At 32.9% G+C, this 19028-nt stretch overlaps 1 protein-coding gene across 4 annotated transcripts; it reads left to right on the top strand.

The window, feature by feature from the left end:
- The first annotated feature begins 1017 nt into the window (after positions 1 to 1017).
- Positions 1018 to 19026, top strand: LOC106059839 (uncharacterized). Of its 4 annotated transcripts, none has more exons than XM_056030797.1 (6): positions 1018 to 1239; positions 8155 to 8286; positions 9512 to 9664; positions 10530 to 10744; positions 16483 to 16541; positions 17642 to 17813. In XM_056030797.1, the coding sequence occupies exons 1-6, from the start codon at positions 1080 to 1082 to the stop codon at positions 17661 to 17663; spliced, it is 741 nt and encodes a 246-aa protein (XP_055886772.1). In that variant the 5' UTR covers positions 1018 to 1079; the 3' UTR covers positions 17664 to 17813. The 4 variants fall into 4 exon arrangements, with proteins under 4 accessions (XP_055886772.1, XP_055886771.1, XP_013072982.2 ...); XM_056030799.1 differs by lacking the exons at positions 1018 to 1239; positions 16483 to 16541 and adding exons at positions 2874 to 2993; positions 7958 to 8068 and having other exon boundaries at positions 17642 to 19026; XM_056030796.1 differs by lacking the exon at positions 16483 to 16541 and having other exon boundaries at positions 17642 to 19026.
- Positions 19027 to 19028: the final 2 nt, after the last annotated feature.

Raw genomic sequence — 19028 nt, 5'->3', positions numbered from 1 at the left:
AAGCAAATTCATATTCGAATGGCAATCGGAAAGAATCTAAATGGTCTTTTTTTCCCCCAACAAGAATACGAAATGCATTTGTAAAGGTCTTGTTTTAGACGTTTCTTCAGACACGCCCTATGTGAGACCTGCAGGACAGTGTAGGCCTACTTGATTTAAGAGAATCGTGACCACAGTCTGAAGTGCATACCACACGGTATCTTAGAAGTAGAAAATATTTATTGGGAAAATTAGCAACATTCGTCCAACTTTAAACATGAAAAAAAAAAAATGGAAATAAAGAAACCATTTTACATTGGCACTTTTCTTGTGCGCTCCCATCTACCAACCACATTTTGTAAAGCATATAGACGTATCTTTAGGCATATCTCTTTTTTTTTTACTTTCTTGTCAAGTTTGTTAATCTGTCTAGTTCAATTGGGCCTATGAAATCCATCGCCTAAATGTAAACTGGAATTTAAAAAATCTGAACCACCTGGGAAAATAAATGTAAAGAGGGTTACAATCCTCACTCCCTCCTCCTCCCCTGCCTATCTCTAGTATAAGACGACGACTGTCGTATTGGAGTATAGATAGAGTACAGTAAGGTTCTATTTTCAAGTTGCTAGAGCCCACTAGGAAAGGAAGGGGTGGGGCATGCCGATGGTGTCACACCTTGTTAACGCTCGAGCATGGAAGGGAAAGTTAAATCTTATGTAACACACACAGACATGTAGACGACACGGGACTTCTGGCCGGTAGAACAAAAGAGCTAGATGACCAAATGGTTAGCGCAAAGGTGGAGAAGGGGTGATCTTGGGGAGGATGAACTGATAAGAAATGCCTCTTACTTTGAGGAAGGGGGTGGGGTTTAAGAATGACCAGTCGAAACTTAAGTCCCTCCCACTTGCCCATGACCGCTGACCAGCACTTATATTAATTAGATACCTTATAAAAAGAACCTTGATCTATGTCCCAGACATTATTTACTTTGCTTGTGATACAATTATTTAGTGTTTAATTCCTATCTTGAAGAAATGGAAGTTTTCAAAGATTTAGGATATCATTCTGAGCACAATATTTCGCCGCCATCAACTGGAATGATTACTCAAAATTCTTCAAGTAACAACGAGGGAAACGTTCCTACATCCTCTACTTCCAAGCAAGACTACCCCGGCCAGACTTGTGAAACCTCAAAAAAAAGCTCTGTTCCTGTTCAAGAAGGGAGAATGAACAACCCCACCTTTGTACAGTTTAGAAGTAAGTCTCCTATTTTTACTAGATCTGTATCTAGCTTTTATGTCCTCTTTGTATACCACTTATCAACTCTCTCTTGTCTAGCCAAAAGTTTGTACATACTATTTCTCCGACACCCAAACTTGAATCAAGCTAAAATTTTGCACAATTATTTTCTTTTACCTGACAACACAAGAATCAATTTAAAAAAAAAAACCAATTAGTTAATTGACTATTATGGTAATACAATACTTTATTTGGTATCTCAAACAAGGGAAAGATAGTACTCGACTGAAGTGGTGGTATAAGCTGAATTAACACCCTTTATAAATTGTCGTCTGAGGCTTATTACAAATTTTTTTTTTAAATGTATTTGTTTTAATTTTGTTTGTTTATTCTCTCGTATGTATGCTAAATATTTGGCTAATGTACAAGAAGGTTTGCTAAATGAAAAAAAAAAAAAAACCAGCTGCTGTCTATTTGAGATACATGTTCGATTCTAAGCAATGTCAATGACAATATATAAAAATATCAGTGCTGCCTATCGAAATAATAAAAGTTAGTCTGTCTTACAGGCTTACAAATGTGATTTTACAGAGCACACAGTTTACCGCATACCTATATATAATACATACTTAATCGAACAATAGTCCATGCCGTCCATGGTTAATATGTTAGTATACATTTCTCTACATTGGATAAACCGAACGAAAAACTTGATTCAAGTCATATAAAACGTGTTTAAAAATCGAGAAAGAAAAGATGCCAAAATAAGATACTTATTTAGCCTTCTGCTATTGTAACTAAAAGGCACCATAATTTAGTCATCTTTGATTATCAATGACTTCATTAAACTTTGCTTGTCTTTGGTTGGTTTTCCTAACTTATTAACAGCCCTTCCTATGCACTCTTAGCACTAAGAAAGAATGAGCACTTGTACGAATTTGTCCTACCATATGGAAAAGAAATGTCTGTCATTCTGAGTATTTTATTGAACCTGTTTATTAGCTAAAAGTAATACATTTATAATAAATGTATAATACATCAAATTTGTCAAGGAAATCTCATAGACGAGATTATTTTAAAAATTAAATATCAAACTAAAATTCTATTTAGTCTTTGTTAGGCCAATATGCGTCCCCCTGTTTGGGATCCCTCAGCACATAAAAACATTAAAAGTAGAGCCATGAGAACTATAAGAAAGGAATATTTCACTAAATTTAAAGACACTGAATGTTAAAAGACTAAAAAAAAAAAACAGTAGCATATCTCACAATATACTAAACTACAAATACTAAAAGACAACCTAATAAAATATTCATAAAGACACAAACATATAGGCCTACTCAGATTAGGACAAAATGGCATGCTCTCCTTCTTTCTTAGTGCCGTTAGAGACAGAAAGTAATACAATGTAAGGGCTGCCTGATCAGCCAAGAGATAGAAGTCTCTAATTAACATGCACGACTAGATTGGCCCATGAATACACTAGGACTACGTATCTAATTTCTAAGAAGAAGAAAAAAAACATTGTGCCAAAAGTAGATCTACATAACTATATATGTCCTGGTTGTACACCTTGTCTACCTAATATTTTAATCAGAAATAAAAAAAATAAAAAAAATACCAGTTGTAGTCTTGGTCTTAGCAGGTTGATTTTATCTGGCCATAATCAGATAATGCCTAGAGTTGATGTAGGCCTAGTATTAAAAGGATTTTCGGTTAAGAATATCAAATGTTTCAAATTTTGTTATGCTGACATTTAGACTTATCTAGATGTACGTCTAGGTTTTTAAATTTAAATTCTCATCTAATTTAAATAGCGCTAGGCCCAGGATTCTAGCTATCTTGGCATCTAGGTCTAGCTAGGCTCTAAATCAGTGGTTCCCAAACTTTTTAGTCTCGTAGACCCCTTGCCATGGTTTCCAGTTTTCGGTAGACCCCCTGCATCTTTTGTAAGATTCATCAATCTCAAATGTGTTTTTTTCTGTGATTTCTAGGCCATATATATTCATTGATAAAATTCAAATTAAAATGAAGCAAAATAAAATAAAGCTTTAAAATAAGATGTTACAATTTTAAAAAGTTATAATAGAGAAAAATTCATTCGATTAAACTTCAAAGGATTAACTAAGGCACAACTCATTAATGGGAAATGAAATTAAGTCACCACATGCTTCAATGAGATCCGATATCATAGACCCCCATTTACAGATCTTAGACCCCCAATTTATTTTTTCACTTCCGTAGACCCCTTGGAAATCCCCATAGACCCCTGGGGGTCTATATAGACCACTTTGGGAATCACTGCTCTAAATCTTGATTCTAGAATATTCTAGATCTTATACATGATTATGATACTGATAGATTAATTAATTAATAGATTACATAACATAAATCATGCAATTTTTAAAAAATAGTTAAAGCATTACCTATGTGACTTGCAGTTGATTTCCCTTTCAAACTTTTATCTTCTTACAATTTGAGAATATAAATTGATAAATGTAATTTATAATACCTGTTTCAATTTTTGTAGAATAGTGGCATATGGTCAGTTTTATTTGAAAAAAAAAGGGGGGGGGGGTGGAATATGCTGGACAAGTAAACATCTAAAAAACATTTTGTTTCTGAGAGTAATTGGGAATGATGGTTCTATGAAATTTCAATATAGTCCTTGTTCAGCTGCCAGGCTGTAACATAATAGTAATATATGTACATTTGCACACTAGCGCGTCAGTGCAACACCGCTTGTGTTTACGTAATAAATGGAGTTCCTAATATGTCTTCCCTCTTAAACACTAGTTTGTTATTTGTGTAACACGAATATTCTACATGGTGTCAGAATAAAACTTGAAAAGCTGTCCAGACAAAGGTTTTTATTAATCTAATAATGGCTTCTTTTTATTTTGAGCAACCAATCTTGAATTGGAATGCTAAAGATCTGTATCAAGAGTTTATAAGATTTCAACAGCAGGTGAGCTTTTGTTTCAAAGGACCGTTAGCTGGTGCCGATAGTAAACAAAAAGCCGGATGGCTGGGAATGTGGATAGGTCAACAAGGCCGTGAAGTTTACAAAACTCTAAATATTACTGATAGTGAAGAGGGAGATCCGCAATTTCTATTAAAGAAAATAGAAGACTACATAAGGCCAAGACAAAATAAAAGAGTGTCTAGATTTAGAGCACATCAGAGAAAGCAGGTAGAAGGAGAAAGTTTTGATAACTTTGTTAAAGACCTAAAGCTTCTCATTATGGACTGTGAGTATGACAACCCAGACGATATGCTTATTGATTTGATTATTAGTGGAGTCATACACGAAAAGGTACAATTAAGACTACTTGATCAGGGACAGAAGTTGACCCTTAGCAAGGCTATTGAAATTGGACAACAATATGAGATGTCGCAAAGCCAAGTGAAAATGTTTAGGGGCCAAGAAGTTCTAGCAATCAAGAGACAGTCACACAATGTACTAAAACAGAAGTCTAAAGACAACTCAGATAAATTATGTAGTAAATGCGGCAAGAACCACGAAAAGGGAAAATGTCCAGCAATAGGAACCACATGCAATTTCTGCAAAAAGAAAAACCACTGGTTTCAAATGTGCAGAAAAAGACGCAACGTCAATCTAGTAGAAGATGACAGTCACAGTGATGAAAATATTATATCTGTTAGCACTGCAAGTAGCCAGTATAAAAAGGGTAATATTGAGAATATCAATGTCGTTGAAGACAAGTGGACTGTAAAACTAGTCGTGCATGGCAAGACATTAATTTTTCGTATCGACACTGGTGCAAGATGTAACATTCTTGTCAAGTCAGAGTTTGAAAAGCTCAAAGACAAAGTAAAACTTGCTTATTCAGCAAAGTCGCTCAAGTCTTACTCTAATCATGTTATTAAGACTTTAGGAGCAGTAGTGCTACCTTTGAAAAATAATATCCAAGAGGTGAAAGCAAGGTTTGAGGTAGTAGACATTAGTCAAGAGAACATTTTGAGTGGTGACACAGCAGAATGTTTAGGACTACTACAACGGATAGACAGCATAGAATCCAAGGCAGAAGACGAGTTACAAAGAGAATTTCCTGAAATGCTGAAAACAACTGGAACACTGCCAGGAGAATACAAGATTCAGTTACAGGAAAATGCTAAAGGAGTTATTCATCCACCACGTCGCTTAGCAGCATCTCTACGCAATAAAGTTGAAGAAAAACTTAAAGAAATGCAAGCTGATGGATTTATTACTCCAGTACATGAACCTACTGAATGGGTTAGCTCCATGGTTGTTTCGTTCAGGAATGACAAAGTGAGAATATGTATTGATCCAAAAGATCTCAATAAAGCAATCAGACGGGAACATCACCCGATGAAAACTATTGAAGATGTGATCACTAATATTCCAGATTCGAATATATTCTCAGTTCTCGATGCCAAGTCAGGGTTTATGCAAATAAAGCTTGAAAGAGAATCTTCATTTCTCACAACTTTCAACACACCTCTGGGAAGATATAGATGGTTACGATTACCTTTTGGTATTAAATCAGCGCCAGAAATTTACCAAAGAATTATGGATGAAATGCTTCAAGGAATTGAAGGAGCATATGTCATCATAGACGACATTCTAGTAGCTGGTAGAGATGTTGAGCATCATGATCACATTTTGAAACAAGTCATGCAAAGAGCAACGGAGTACAATCTAAAGCTGAACTATGACAAGTGCAAGATAAGGCAAAACAGAGTACCTTATATGGGTCATATCTTGTCAGAGAAAGGTTTAGAACCAGATCCAGCAAAGATAAAGGCAATTATTGACATGCCAGCTCCTCAAGACAAAGATGGAATCAGAAGATTTCTAGGTTTAATTCAGTACCTAGCAAAATTTATTCCTAATCTAAGTCAAGCAGATGCTCCAATACGAAAGCTTCTAAAAGATGATATAGAATTTCAATGGAATCATGAACAAAACAAGAGTTTCAAAGAATTGAAATATCTTTGTACAAACCCTCCAGTTTTAGCATATTATGATGTCAACAAGAACGTAGAGATAGAATGTGATGCAAGTAAAGATGGACTGGGAGCAGTATTACTCCAGGAAGGTCGTATAATTGCATACGCATCAAGAGCTCTCACAGATACAGAAACTAGATATGCTCAAATTGAGAAGGAAATGCTCTCAATTGTGTATAGTACAAGCAAATTTCACTGCTACATATTTGGTAAAGAAGTAACAGTTTATAATGATCACAAACCTCTGGAGCAAATCTTCAAGAAACCTCTATTGTCAGCACCAATGAGAATACAGAAGATGCTAATAAGACTGCAGTGGTATGATCTGAAAGTCTGTTACAGAAAAGGCAAGGAAATGTTTATCTCCGATACACTTTCTCGTGCACATCTACCAAATACTGATACACAGACATGTGAATTTACAGATGATTCAGTGCATATGATCTCTGTAAGTGATTCAAAATACAGTGAAATTAAAGACTGTACGAGCAAGGAACTTTCAATGCTTCTGGAAGTAATTATGACTGGTTGGCCAGACACAAGAAGCGAGACTCCAATTGAAGTCAGGCCGTATTGGGATTCAAGAGACCAGTTATCAACTTCGGATGGTATTATATACAAAGGTCTGAGAATAGTCATGCCACCAAGCTTACGTAAATACATGCTAAATCTGATTCACAAGTCTCACTTAGGAATAGTCAAGTGTAAGCAGAGAGCCAGAGAAGTCATGTATTGGCCAGGCATGAATGCAGACATTGAAGTGACAGTTAGGGATTGTAGCAGGTGTGCTGAACAACAGAATCAAAATGTGTCAGAACCGCTAATACCTACCAAGACACCAGATCTCAAGGTGGTGAAGAAACACTTTGACTCCGAGAAACAGTCTGAGAAACATTGTTATGATAAGAGGAAAGGAGTTAAGAGTCATAATCCACTACAAAACGGAACGGCAGTCAGAATGCAACTTAATTCTGAGTGGAAACCAGGAACAGTAGTTTCGAAGCATTCTAAGCCTAGATCGTATAATGTCAAAAGTGGAAATAAGGTCTACAGAAGAAACAGAATACACATCAGAAAGTCTTCTGAGAAAGCAAACAGATTTGACAATATTTATGACTTTCCAGATGACATCTCAGAACAACCAGAACCACTAAATCTAGAGAGTCCAAGATTACAAACTACACTAGATTTTGAGCCGCCACTACACACTGCTTCTTCTAACACCTCTAGACCAAATGAACCTTATGTAACACGCTCAGGCAGAATAGTTAACAAACCCAAGAGACTTGATTTGTGATGAACTGATTAGACTTTTTAGTTGACTAGTTTGTTAGTTATTCTGATAAATAGATTTTCTAAATTAAAGAAGAGAGATGTAACATAATAGTAATATATGTACATTTGCACACTAGCGCGTCAGTGCAACACCGCTTGTGTTTACGTAATAAATGGAGTTCCTAATATGTCTTCCCTCTTAAACACTAGTTTGTTATTTGTGTAACACGAATATTCTACACAGGCCTTTAATCTCTGGCCCAGGTCAGAAATTGTACCATATTTTGAAAACTAATTTCCCCTTTTAAAAATTGAACTAGATTATGTATTGTACTATTGTTTTTTTTTTTCATATTTAACATGTTTATTTTGACATTTTTTACCACAAAGCTTTACATTTATATTATTATTTCATTAATGGTAAGCCTAAACTTAGATTTCAAAGTAATGACTTTTAATTTCCAAGTTTCAGACAATCCATCAGAAATGTTCTAGCCCAAAGTCTCTTGCAGGATAGCAGGATTTCAACTCTGGACCATAGTCATAAAAAACTTAAACTAATCTAGTGTATTACACGGTAATCAATTCACCCCAAATATATGTTTCACAATTTCAAATAGCATGAGCTCATTCAATACTTCATTTATCATCAATATATTTCAGGAAGACAACCAGTTGGCAGACCAATAGTTGGACGCCCACCAATTCCACCACCTATAGATCCAATTGCAGAGACAATGGCCTACACCCAACTGTGGTACAGTTGGGAGTCATTGAACTCCATTAATAGTAATAGTAAGTAAAAAAAAAAAAAAAAAAAAAAGGTAAAAACAATGGAGAGATATGATTTAAAATGTAAATAGTTTTTTTTTTCTAAATGTATTTTTTAAAAAGCAGTGTTTCATTTCAAATGCTTCTGTATTCTATTCTACCATAATCAGTTCTTCAGTATGTAGGCATTTTTACAATGCCGAAATAGAATTTGTTTTGTCTTTGGTATTTAGTTACCTTGCTCAGAGTTTTTAATTAACTGTTTTCCAACAGTCTTATGGAAGACATTTACTTAATTAAAATCTAAATACCAAAAGATTTAAAAAGAAGTATGTTTCTAATGCAAAATGAGGTAACTTTGGTCCAGTTTTTAAGTAACAGAATGAAGTCCCCCTGTCAGACCTTGCAATCTGTAGAGCAGATATAAAATCAACAATGACTGTGCACAGGGCCGGTCTTAGGCCACTGCAACCTATGCGTTCGCAGTGGGCCCCGCGCTAATTTTATGTGTAATTATTAAATTGCAAAATATATACGAAAAATTCCTTGAAATGTCCTGCATTTATTAAAATCTCCTGAAAACTCATTAAAATCTCCTGAAAATTGACAAAATTGTCATTTGTGGGTGTCATTTATTATGGAAAACGCCAATCTTACTTGCGATAAAAAAAAGGAATCGTCAGTTTTTATGTAATAAAATGTAATAATCGGACAAGTTTTCACCTAAACCGAAAGTTTCAATACCTTATTTACTTTTATAGTCAATGGCATATCAATATTAATATGCCATAGGTTGCAAAGTTAGTAATGTAAAGTTAATTTGATCGCAATTTTGTACTTAGTAAAGAATGAATAAAATGCAAAGTCGAATTTTTTTCTAATACAAAATCTTAATTTTCACTTATTATCCTTATTCTCACCCAGACTTGGCCCCGCGCAATCAGTTTCGCATAGGGCCCCGCAATTGTTAGGACCGGCCCTGACTGTGCATGCCTGAGATAAAACTAAGTTGAGATTCTAAAAATGTTAATTTTTAAAAAAGTTCATTAAAATCTAGATCTACTTTTCTTAAACATATATATTTTCTCTATAGAAATGAAACGCACAAAACAACAATATACATACACCACCAAATATGTTGAAAGTACTTAGAAAATAAAAACACTTATGCTTAACACTTCTTAATTTAAGTTTAACATTAGTAAAATTTTAAAATTCTCTATGGCTAATTTAATTCTTTGATTTATAGTTGGACACTTTGACTTAATTAAAGAATTTGATGATCTCTGCAACCTTTATCATTCATGTGAAGGAGAACAAAATATGAACATGTCCTCCTACATAAAAATGGTACTGGACATGAAGGCCAAAAGATCTACAGAAAAATTTAACAATTTTAGTGGTAAGCTATTTAGTTTTTTTAAATATGCATATATACAACAGATTGCTTAGTAGATATATTTAAAAATTAAGAGGGAAAAAATATTTAAAAAAATGTCTCAAATTCTATTCACTGTTTAGTTTCTCTAAAATAGAAAACAACTGCGTCTGATACAGTTAATTGCTTCACTCTTTAAAAAGCAAACTAACTTAAAACCTTTCTGATGATGTTGTTTTACATAAATTGTAGAAAATCAAGTACTGCTCTTTTTGGGTCTTAAAGATTATCTTATATATTAATCTGTACATCTGTCATTTTTTGTAATACTCTGCCAATGTTTATTATTCAAAACTTAGTTTATGTTCTTCAGATTTCTAAACAATACACAGTAAAGTGACAAGGCTTTGTCTACATTAAAAAAGATAACCATTTTTTGTTGTAGTTTTTGCATCAGGGCTAGGGTTCAAGTTTATGACTGAAAGTTTGATGAAACCCAAATTATTTATAGTTTAAAATAAAAACATTATCCCCATCTAAGAATAGCCTGACCCAGACTTTGCCCTCTCGTAGGCAAGGTTTTTTTCTTGAATTCTTTGCAATAGCTGCACCATAAGTCTAGTTCTCTCTATATTACCTATTTGCATCCCACCAAGCATTCCTGTGCATATAACTTAATCCATCACTTCAGTTTACATATAAACTTTTTGCTTGTTTGGTTTTTCAGCTAGATGAAATAATTAGAATATATATATTTGGATTTAGATAAAGATTTATATGTACTTCAATTATACTGTTTGATGGCTAAGTTGTGCTGTGACTAACCATATATAATATAAACCTAGGAGAACATTTCTGTTTTTTCACATATATTTCTTCTTTTTGGCAGAAGCAGTTTCAAAATTGGATAGAGAACAAGCAGAATTGGTTGAGTTTTTGAGCGCTCACTCAATTGAAGTTCATCCTATTTGTAATAGTGCTGGCATGCCGGCTTTTAAGAATTCTAAACAAATTCCTAAATATCCATCATCTGCCTTTTCACCATCAGTTGTCACAATGTCTGAAAGAAAATTCCCTGCAACTTTGAATGAATGCGAAGACCAGGTTAGTCGAAATATTTTTAAAAATTTTTACTAACAAGTTCATTGTAAACACTAGCGGATCCAGAACTTTGAAGTGGGGGAGAGGCAATTTTTTTCCAAACCCTAACGCCCAGTAAACCCTAACCACTATGCAGCACTAGTGGATCCAGAACTTTGAAGTGGGGGAGAGGCAATTTTTTTCCAAACCCTAACCCTAACGCCCAGTAAACTCTATCCCTATGCATATGCGCGTCACTGCCAGAAACGCATTCTCCTGACATCCACAGCTCATTGTTCATTCTATTTAAATAGGCAGGTCAAATTTAGTAAAATAAGTAACATGGGGGCAATGGCCGATACTGAAGTGTGAGTGACAATCAAGATACAATTAGTGTAAGTATATCTTTATTCCGCGTATTTATCATATTATCTTCATGTTAAGTGAGACCTCTTATTTATTTTTTTTTTGTCAAAATAAGACCCCATAAGAACGATGGTTAAATGCTCTTTAGATATCCGACTGTTTTGATGCGCGCAAAATGTTTAAATTTTAAGAACCCTTTGAATAATGTTTTTACTTTTAAAAATAATTATGTAAATTTATAGGGCCTAAGTACATTGCAAATACAACAGATGAATTCCTTGAAAAGAAAAGATACTCCACAGATTTAAATTAAGGCTTTGAGGGTTAGCCACAAAAAAAAAATTCTTTGAAAAATAATATTTACAAAATTTAAATATAAGTTATTAATTTTGTTCAATACGCCTGTTTGTAACTTGGTTTTGTTTAAGAACTATAATAAAAGCACTGAGCAAAAAAAAATAAATAAATAAAATTGGAAGACAAAGAAGAAATCAGGTAGATATATTCTAATCTATTTTTTTTTTATTTTAGGATTCAAGTCTAAAAATGTGAGTTACAGTCCTAAAGTTATTTTTGCAATAGAAAAATTTCAGATTGAGTAAAGGTTGGGATAAGGCAACTAGAAAAAAAAAATTTGGTTTCAGAACTCATCTCAATTGTTACTCTTATGAATTCTAAATTTACCATTTAAATTTATTCTTTCAATAATTTTAAATTTATGCGCAACACATAGACTCTGTTGCCATATTTAACTATTCTGTTTTAAAGCGTCATGTTTTCGACGGGTCCGGTAGAGTGGCAACGATCATGTAAGCGACAGTAAGAGTCCTCTCTCCTTTTTATAATGTTTGCTAATGATTGCATTTGGCAATGAAATAGTATTGGTTGGGGCGACTCGATATAAGAATGTAATTTATAGCATATGTAGCTTGTATTAGTTACAATTTTTTTGAAAAAAAAAATTCTTAACTAAAATACAAAAGAAAAAGTATTGGTCTGCCTGGAGAAAATGATTAGATCTATCGCCCCTAACACCTTGTAAAACCCTCTTTTATTTTACATTTACTAATGATTTAATTTGAGATTTCAGTGTGGTGTGACAAATGGGTTCAAATATCAATCAGTAGCTTATATTTTAAAGATTCTCTACTAATTTTGTTCATTTACACTATGGTTTCTGCTTAAAAGTGTAACGGACAAAAAATGAACTGTTCATGCTCTAAATTTTCAAAGCCAGCATCAAGAATATAGATATTTGGCAAATCTAGATAATATAGCAGGGGCTTCATATTACGTCCTTTGTTTTAAAACAATGTTTTAAAACAATGTATCCTCTACACTTATTTTCTCACAAATACTTATTTTTATGGTACTGATACTTAAATATAAATTACAATCACTGGCGGATCCAGGGGGTGGGTGGAGCATGAACAGTTCATTTTTTGTCCGTTACACTTCGAATCTTAACAACTTCCAGCTCAAAGAATTGCTGTAACATCTAATTTATCTTAGATGTTCTGTATCATCTAGTGCCCTACTTGCTTTTTGTTTCTCTACCTGTTCTGCATGACTAATTTAGTACCCCACCTTGACTTTCTTCTCTACCTGGACTTTCTTCTCTAGCTGGTCTGCATGACTAACCTAGTACCCCCACCTGGTCTTTCTTCTCTAGCTAGTCTGCATGACTAATCTAGTACCCCCACCTGGTCTTTCTTTTCTAGCTAGTCTGCATGACTAATCTAGTACCCTACCTGGTCTTTCTTCTCTTGCTAGTCTGCATGACTAATCTAGTACCCCCACCTAGTCTTTCTTCTCTAGCTAGTCTGCATGACTAATCTAGTACCCCCACCTGGTCTTTCTTCTCTAGCTAGTCTGCATGACTAATCTAGTACCCCCACCTGGTCTTTCTTCTCTAGCTAGTCTGCATGACTAATCTAGTACCCTACCTGGTCTTTCTTCTAGCTTTAACAAAAAGAACCCCATTACTTTTATTCTAAAATAATAAATAGTTGTTATATTATGCTTGAATACTTAAAATTAGTAGATTTACATAAGTTACACAATTTATAAATCTATTATTACATAACACTGGTGGATCCAGAACAGGGATGACAAATTTTAGTAAAGAAATCACACAATTTGTATAGTATGTTAATAATATATACTAATTATTGAAATTTTATCAAATTTTTAGATTATTTTGCAACACCTCCCCCCCCCCCCCCCCCTTGAATGTTGGCCAATTTGGTGGGGTCTGGAGGTGGTAATGGTATCAATCCCCCCCCCCCCCCCAAACTTTCGAGTTGGGGGGCAGTCCAATTTATTTTTTAGAAATCACAGCTTGTTAACAGAATCAATTAAATATCTATATGATTAAAAATTGTAATTGATATTTAAACCGATGTCGTTCCTCTGTTAGCCGATTGAGTGGGCGGGGGATGAATACATCTACTACCCTTCCCACCTAAACCCTTTGAGTGGTGGGGCGGTCCTTTTTTATGGAGAAATCATAGTTTGTGAACAAAATTGAATTACTATATCATTTTTATATTATGTTGCTACCCTTCTGGTATAATACAAGGTACTTATTGATATTTGAACCCATTTGTATATTATGTCGCACACACACAATCTAATTTTATCATTAGTAAATTTAAATGAAAAAGGGTTGTACCAGGTGGGAGGGGCGATACATGCAAGCACCATCCGCCCATCGGACAAACCAATGATTTTTTCTTTTTGTATTTTAGTTAAGAAATTACAAAATAAAAAAAAAACTGTCACTAATATAATTTATATGCTGTAAATTAAATTCTGATATCGAGTCACCCCACTTCTATTCTTTAATGCCAAATGCAATCAGTAGCAGAAATTATAAAAGGATATGAAAGGATTCACTCTACCGCCCCCTCACCTTTCCAGACGAAAACATGACGTTTTAAAACAGAATAGTCAAATATGAGTTTATGTTGCACATGATTTATCATAATTATTTTAAGAAAGACTTTATTTTGCAAAATTTAGAAATGCTACGAAATTTTTAGTAACAATTGAGATGAGTTCTGAACCCAAATATTCTTTTCCTAGTCTCCATTTTTCCTACCTGTACTCATAGGCCCTAATGATATTTTTCTATTGTATAAATAAATTTGGGACTATAACTCACAATATAGATTTATGCTTGAATCTTGAAAATGCAAAAAAATATAAATTAAAATCTAATAAAGTAGAATCTAATTGGTCCACTTAAATTTCTCCTCCCTCTTCCGAAATTTTGTTTAGAGCTTTGAATTATAGTTTTGTAACAAAACAAAGTTACAAACATGCCGATTGAACAAAATGTATCAGTTACAAAATTTTCGGCGGCGATCCTCAATGCCTTAATTTAAATATGTGGGGTATCTTATCTTTTCAACGAACCAATTGGTTGTATTTGCAATGTAGTAAGGGCCTGTAAATTCACAAGTAAAACATTATTCAAAAGGTCCTTTTTAAATAGGATGAATAATGATCTGTAGATGTCAGGAGAATGCGTTTCTGTAGTGAAGAATGAAAAAAAGCACTTTTGGCATTGGGCTAACCCCCAGACCCCCTACTGTCAAGAGAAAGGCTTCAACATAGCTTTTTTTCTTTGTTTTTTTCTTGCCGTAGTTTGAGAAACACTGCTTTTAAAAAATTCTATATATGCTGCATAGGGTTAGGGTTTACTGGGGGTTAGGGTTTGGAAAAAAAATCCCCCCCCCCCTTACTCCAAAGTTCTGGATCTGCTAGTGTTACACAATTTAAAAAATTTTCTCTATTGATTTTTATCTCCTTGATTTTAAATTATATAATATAGTGGGGTATTGATTTGTAACGCACTTATGAATATATAATATAATGGTGTACACAAATGTATATTATTTTCTACTCTTTTTTTGTATCTGATATGATATAATATTGCGGCCTACACAAATGTATAATTTTTTCTACTCTGTTGATTTGTATCTCAGATATGATGTAAAATAGTGATATATACAAAATTGTATCCACTCTTATTGAATTGTATCTCAGCTATGATATTGTCCTGTCCTGTAAAAATGTGTGATTTAATCTATCCCACAAACATGGACAAGACTTTCTTACTAATATTGGAAATTTTCATACTTAGATTATCATACTTGGAGGCAAACATAAATAGCAAGCTTTTTCTGGTGTTTCCTGTGTACTGATTACATATCTTATCTTACATATTACAAACATTACCTAAAAAAAGATAATTACGTCCTACGCATTTCAGTCACATCTAGTCATGCATGTTAATCAATGTTTTTCCTGGTTGGAAGAAAGATCGCTTGTACGAATTTAATCTAGCATACGGAATAAGATATTAGCCTCTATATTTGTTTCTTTAAGAGGGATTCATTGGATTTTGTTTTATTTGTACATTATGGTTTAGTGCTTTATAGTTCATTTACTTTTTATTTTTCTGACCTGAAGTGTCTCTAAGTTTAGGGATTTTACTAATTTTGCTAAACTCTAATCAAATTGGAATATTTGTTTGTTATTCCAAGTTATTCATTATTTGTTCGTTTGTTATAAATCTAACATCTCTATTTAAAATTATTTGGTATTTGTTCTAGTCTCTCTCTGTTTTCAGAGGATGCATATTCTAATATAGTTAAAGTTAAATAGCATTTTAGTTTTATGTTCTTGTTTGATTTGTAATAATATCTTTCAATAAACCTTAATGTTTTGCTTGATTTTTTTAATAATTTCATCAATATGGAGATTCTATGATACATAGTATGAAAGCAAAGTATTTTGTTAAACCAGATGGTAGAATCAAATTTCTATGTCCTTTTACATGTAGCACAAAGTAATTTTTATAATTTATTTTGCGTTCATGCCATTTCTTATTTATACACTGGGTACATCAGATGTTGAAAAATATGCAGGTCACAGCTGGATTTGCATAGTTTGTGAAAATGCCATGTTTTTTTTCCCCATAATATCATCACTACATTTTTTCATATGGTTTTCTGTTCTTTTTCTCTCTTATTCTCTTACTGTTTTTTATAACTTAAATAGCATAAATGGTATCTTAAAAAGCATAATGTAAATAAATATAAGATAATAATCTTCAATAATCTAAACTTTCTATACTAAGGCAAATCTAGCATTCTCCACATGCTTCTGTAATGTGTTCTTATAGAATGTATCCAGAAAACATGGAGGCTAACGTATTTGTAATATACCTATAAAATTAATCTTATGTGGTGGTCCTGTGTTACTTCTACAAAATATATATTATGTTGTTGTTTTTTTACTTTTATTTTAGAGACATTACTTTTAATCAGTAAAATGACCAATACAATTTTTCCAACATGCATGTATTTTTTTTTTATCAAAATCAGATTTTGGAGATCACCAGGTTCAAGATGCCAGATGATGAAATAACCTGGGTTGGACTTAAGTAAGTGCAAGCTCTGAACAGGATTCTACCCTCTTTAAGACTTTAATGAAGATGCGCATAATTAATACTAGAGCATTGACATGTACAGTACTGACAATGAGTCTCATTTGTCAGGCACAGATGAACGACGTCAAATAAGGCAATTAATACATTGAAGGGAACCATCAAATGTTGCTAAGCTGAATCTCTATGTTCTTAAAACCTGCCTCTCTCTAAAGACGTCAAAAGTATTATGTGTTTACTTTCATTGTACTTCAAATTGTAGCCATGTTTTTAATTGTCATGTCATTAGTGCTAAGCCAAAACTTTACCCTTCTGATAAAACAACCCTTTTGGTGGAAGGCCAAATTTTTGTGTCCTAACACATTTATAATTTAGTTGTTGTTCTTTTTTTAAAGTTTCTGAAGGCCTTTCTTTTTAGTGTGAGGCCCTGGTTAGATGCATTTATGCACTGCAATAGATCCAGCCCTGGACATATAGCAAACGTTTTTGCATGTTGACCAAACATTATTGTTTGAAACCATTTTTGCCCTTTTCTAAGGCCTATTTTATCAACTTTTTACATTCCATTAAGCTGTGTTATAGGCACAGATCATCTTGATGTTATATTTATTTACACAAAGGCAAATGTTTTTAAAACCTTGAGAAATTGTAAAAACATACCCACAAATGTTTTTGATACCTTAGTATATTCACATTCAAAAGACCATGCTTTTTCTTTTTTTTTTTTTTTCTTTGCACAAATTTGTAGAAGTATATAATTATATAAAATAACATGGTAACTTTTTCTTTATTGAGGAATTTTTTCTTACATATTTTTTTAGAGTTAAAAAATAGTGATGCAAACAACAACCATTCATTCAAATGTTCAATTAATATGCAAATTTTCTCAACCTGAGATTTGTCTTTGTACAATATACACAAAAGGGTGTACTATCAAATGATGATAAAGATATGACACACAAATCTGCTACTTAATAGTCATACAATGTCATTGTAATTTATTTTAGTTGTTCATACTCATTTTGAGGGACGTCTTGGCCTTATAATTAAATAGAATATTAAAATAGTGTTTAAAAAATATTATTTATATATTTCAGAATGCTAGACAGTGTCATGTGAGCTCAGGAAAAAATGAACAGAGCACAACACCGTTTCTGTGTACTTTTTGTCGACAAAATGGGGAGACAGAAGAATATTACAAGTCTCACAACTTGAAAGATGCCAAGGGCAAAATTGTTTGTCCCACTTTAAGGTCTTTTGTCTGCCCGTACTGTAAGGCAACTGGTTCTAATGCTCACACTGCTTCTTATTGCCCAAGTAATGCAGACACAGTCAGAACAAAACATTCCCCTCACAAGCGATATAAAGATGGTTACACCAGATACAGCCATGGGCTTAAGTATACTGGGTAAGAAAACAATGACCTTTAATGTCTTGTGTTGTCATTAGTTAATATATTAGTACTATTACTAATACATTTTCAAAAGAAAAAATAGTTCTAAAAAGGTTGTCTGCTTACTTGGGCTGTAGTAGCATGTTATGTTGTTTTTTTTGTTTTTTATGGAAAATGTTTTTTAGCAAATTTATTTTTTTGTTTGTTTTTATTGTGTAAATGTCTACAAATGAGAACGCTACCAGAAGCATAGAAAATTAAGGTATATGAAATTATCAAAATTAAATGTGGAATTAGTAACCTACTTATGTAATTCCATTTTTTAAAATTAACTTCATAACTTCTTGTGCATAACATCTACTATACACGTATATGCAATTCCTTATTTATGCATTAATATTATACTGATATTTGATATCCATTTAGACATTCAACAGTGTACATATATGTATTACATATTTTGCTTAAAATCATTTTTTTTTGTAATCCACAAACGGTAATGGTCTATTACATTTTCATTAATATATTTTTTTGCTTACCAATGTGTATATCTTTAATTGTTTTTGTTTCATTAATGCTAAACATGTGTTGTGCTATGTTATGATTTTACATTTAAATTTGTTGTGATGCTTATTCCAATACTGTTCTGTAATGATAGGACCATTGAATGGAACAAACCATATTTATCCATATTTTTAGCTGTTTTGAAAGCTTGTGTGGTTCAATGCTTTTGTTTGTTGTTATTCCACAAGTGTTTTTTTTTTTATTTAGGGTGAGTCCTAAAAATTAGACTGTATCTTTAGCACATTGAAGAGTACATGTTAGTTTGTTCTATTTATACTATATATTGTTTAATGTGTGTGATTCGTAAAATGTATTTTAAGTGGTTACTTCCTTGTATGCATTCTTTCCAACTAAAAACTAGATCTGTAACTAATTTTGGATATACCATATCTATATGAATATGATCTATAAATAAAATGCAAAATATACCTGATATGTATGCATATAAATATCTGTAATAAAATATTCAGATGAACCTCTGTATTACAGTATTGTTATAGTACTTGTAATTATACAGTATAATAAAT

This window comes from Biomphalaria glabrata, chromosome 5, assembly GCF_947242115.1.
Source record: "Biomphalaria glabrata chromosome 5, xgBioGlab47.1, whole genome shotgun sequence".
Taxonomy (NCBI): domain Eukaryota; kingdom Metazoa; phylum Mollusca; class Gastropoda; family Planorbidae; genus Biomphalaria; species Biomphalaria glabrata.
Note: the sequence above shows the minus strand (reverse complement) of the source record. Positions and strands in the feature narration are given on the sequence as shown.

Bases quoted from the DNA above. Each gene is read 5' to 3' on its own strand.
- LOC106059839 (XM_056030796.1), top strand. From the start codon at position 1,080: ATGATTACTCAAAATTCTTCAAGTAACAACGAGGGAAACGTTCCTACA. The intron at 1,240-8,154 runs GTAAGTCTCCTA...AATATATTTCAG, and splicing joins CACCTTTGTACAGTTTAGAA to GAAGACAACCAGTTGGCAGA. The intron at 8,287-9,511 runs GTAAGTAAAAAA...TTTGATTTATAG, and splicing joins GAACTCCATTAATAGTAATA to TTGGACACTTTGACTTAATT.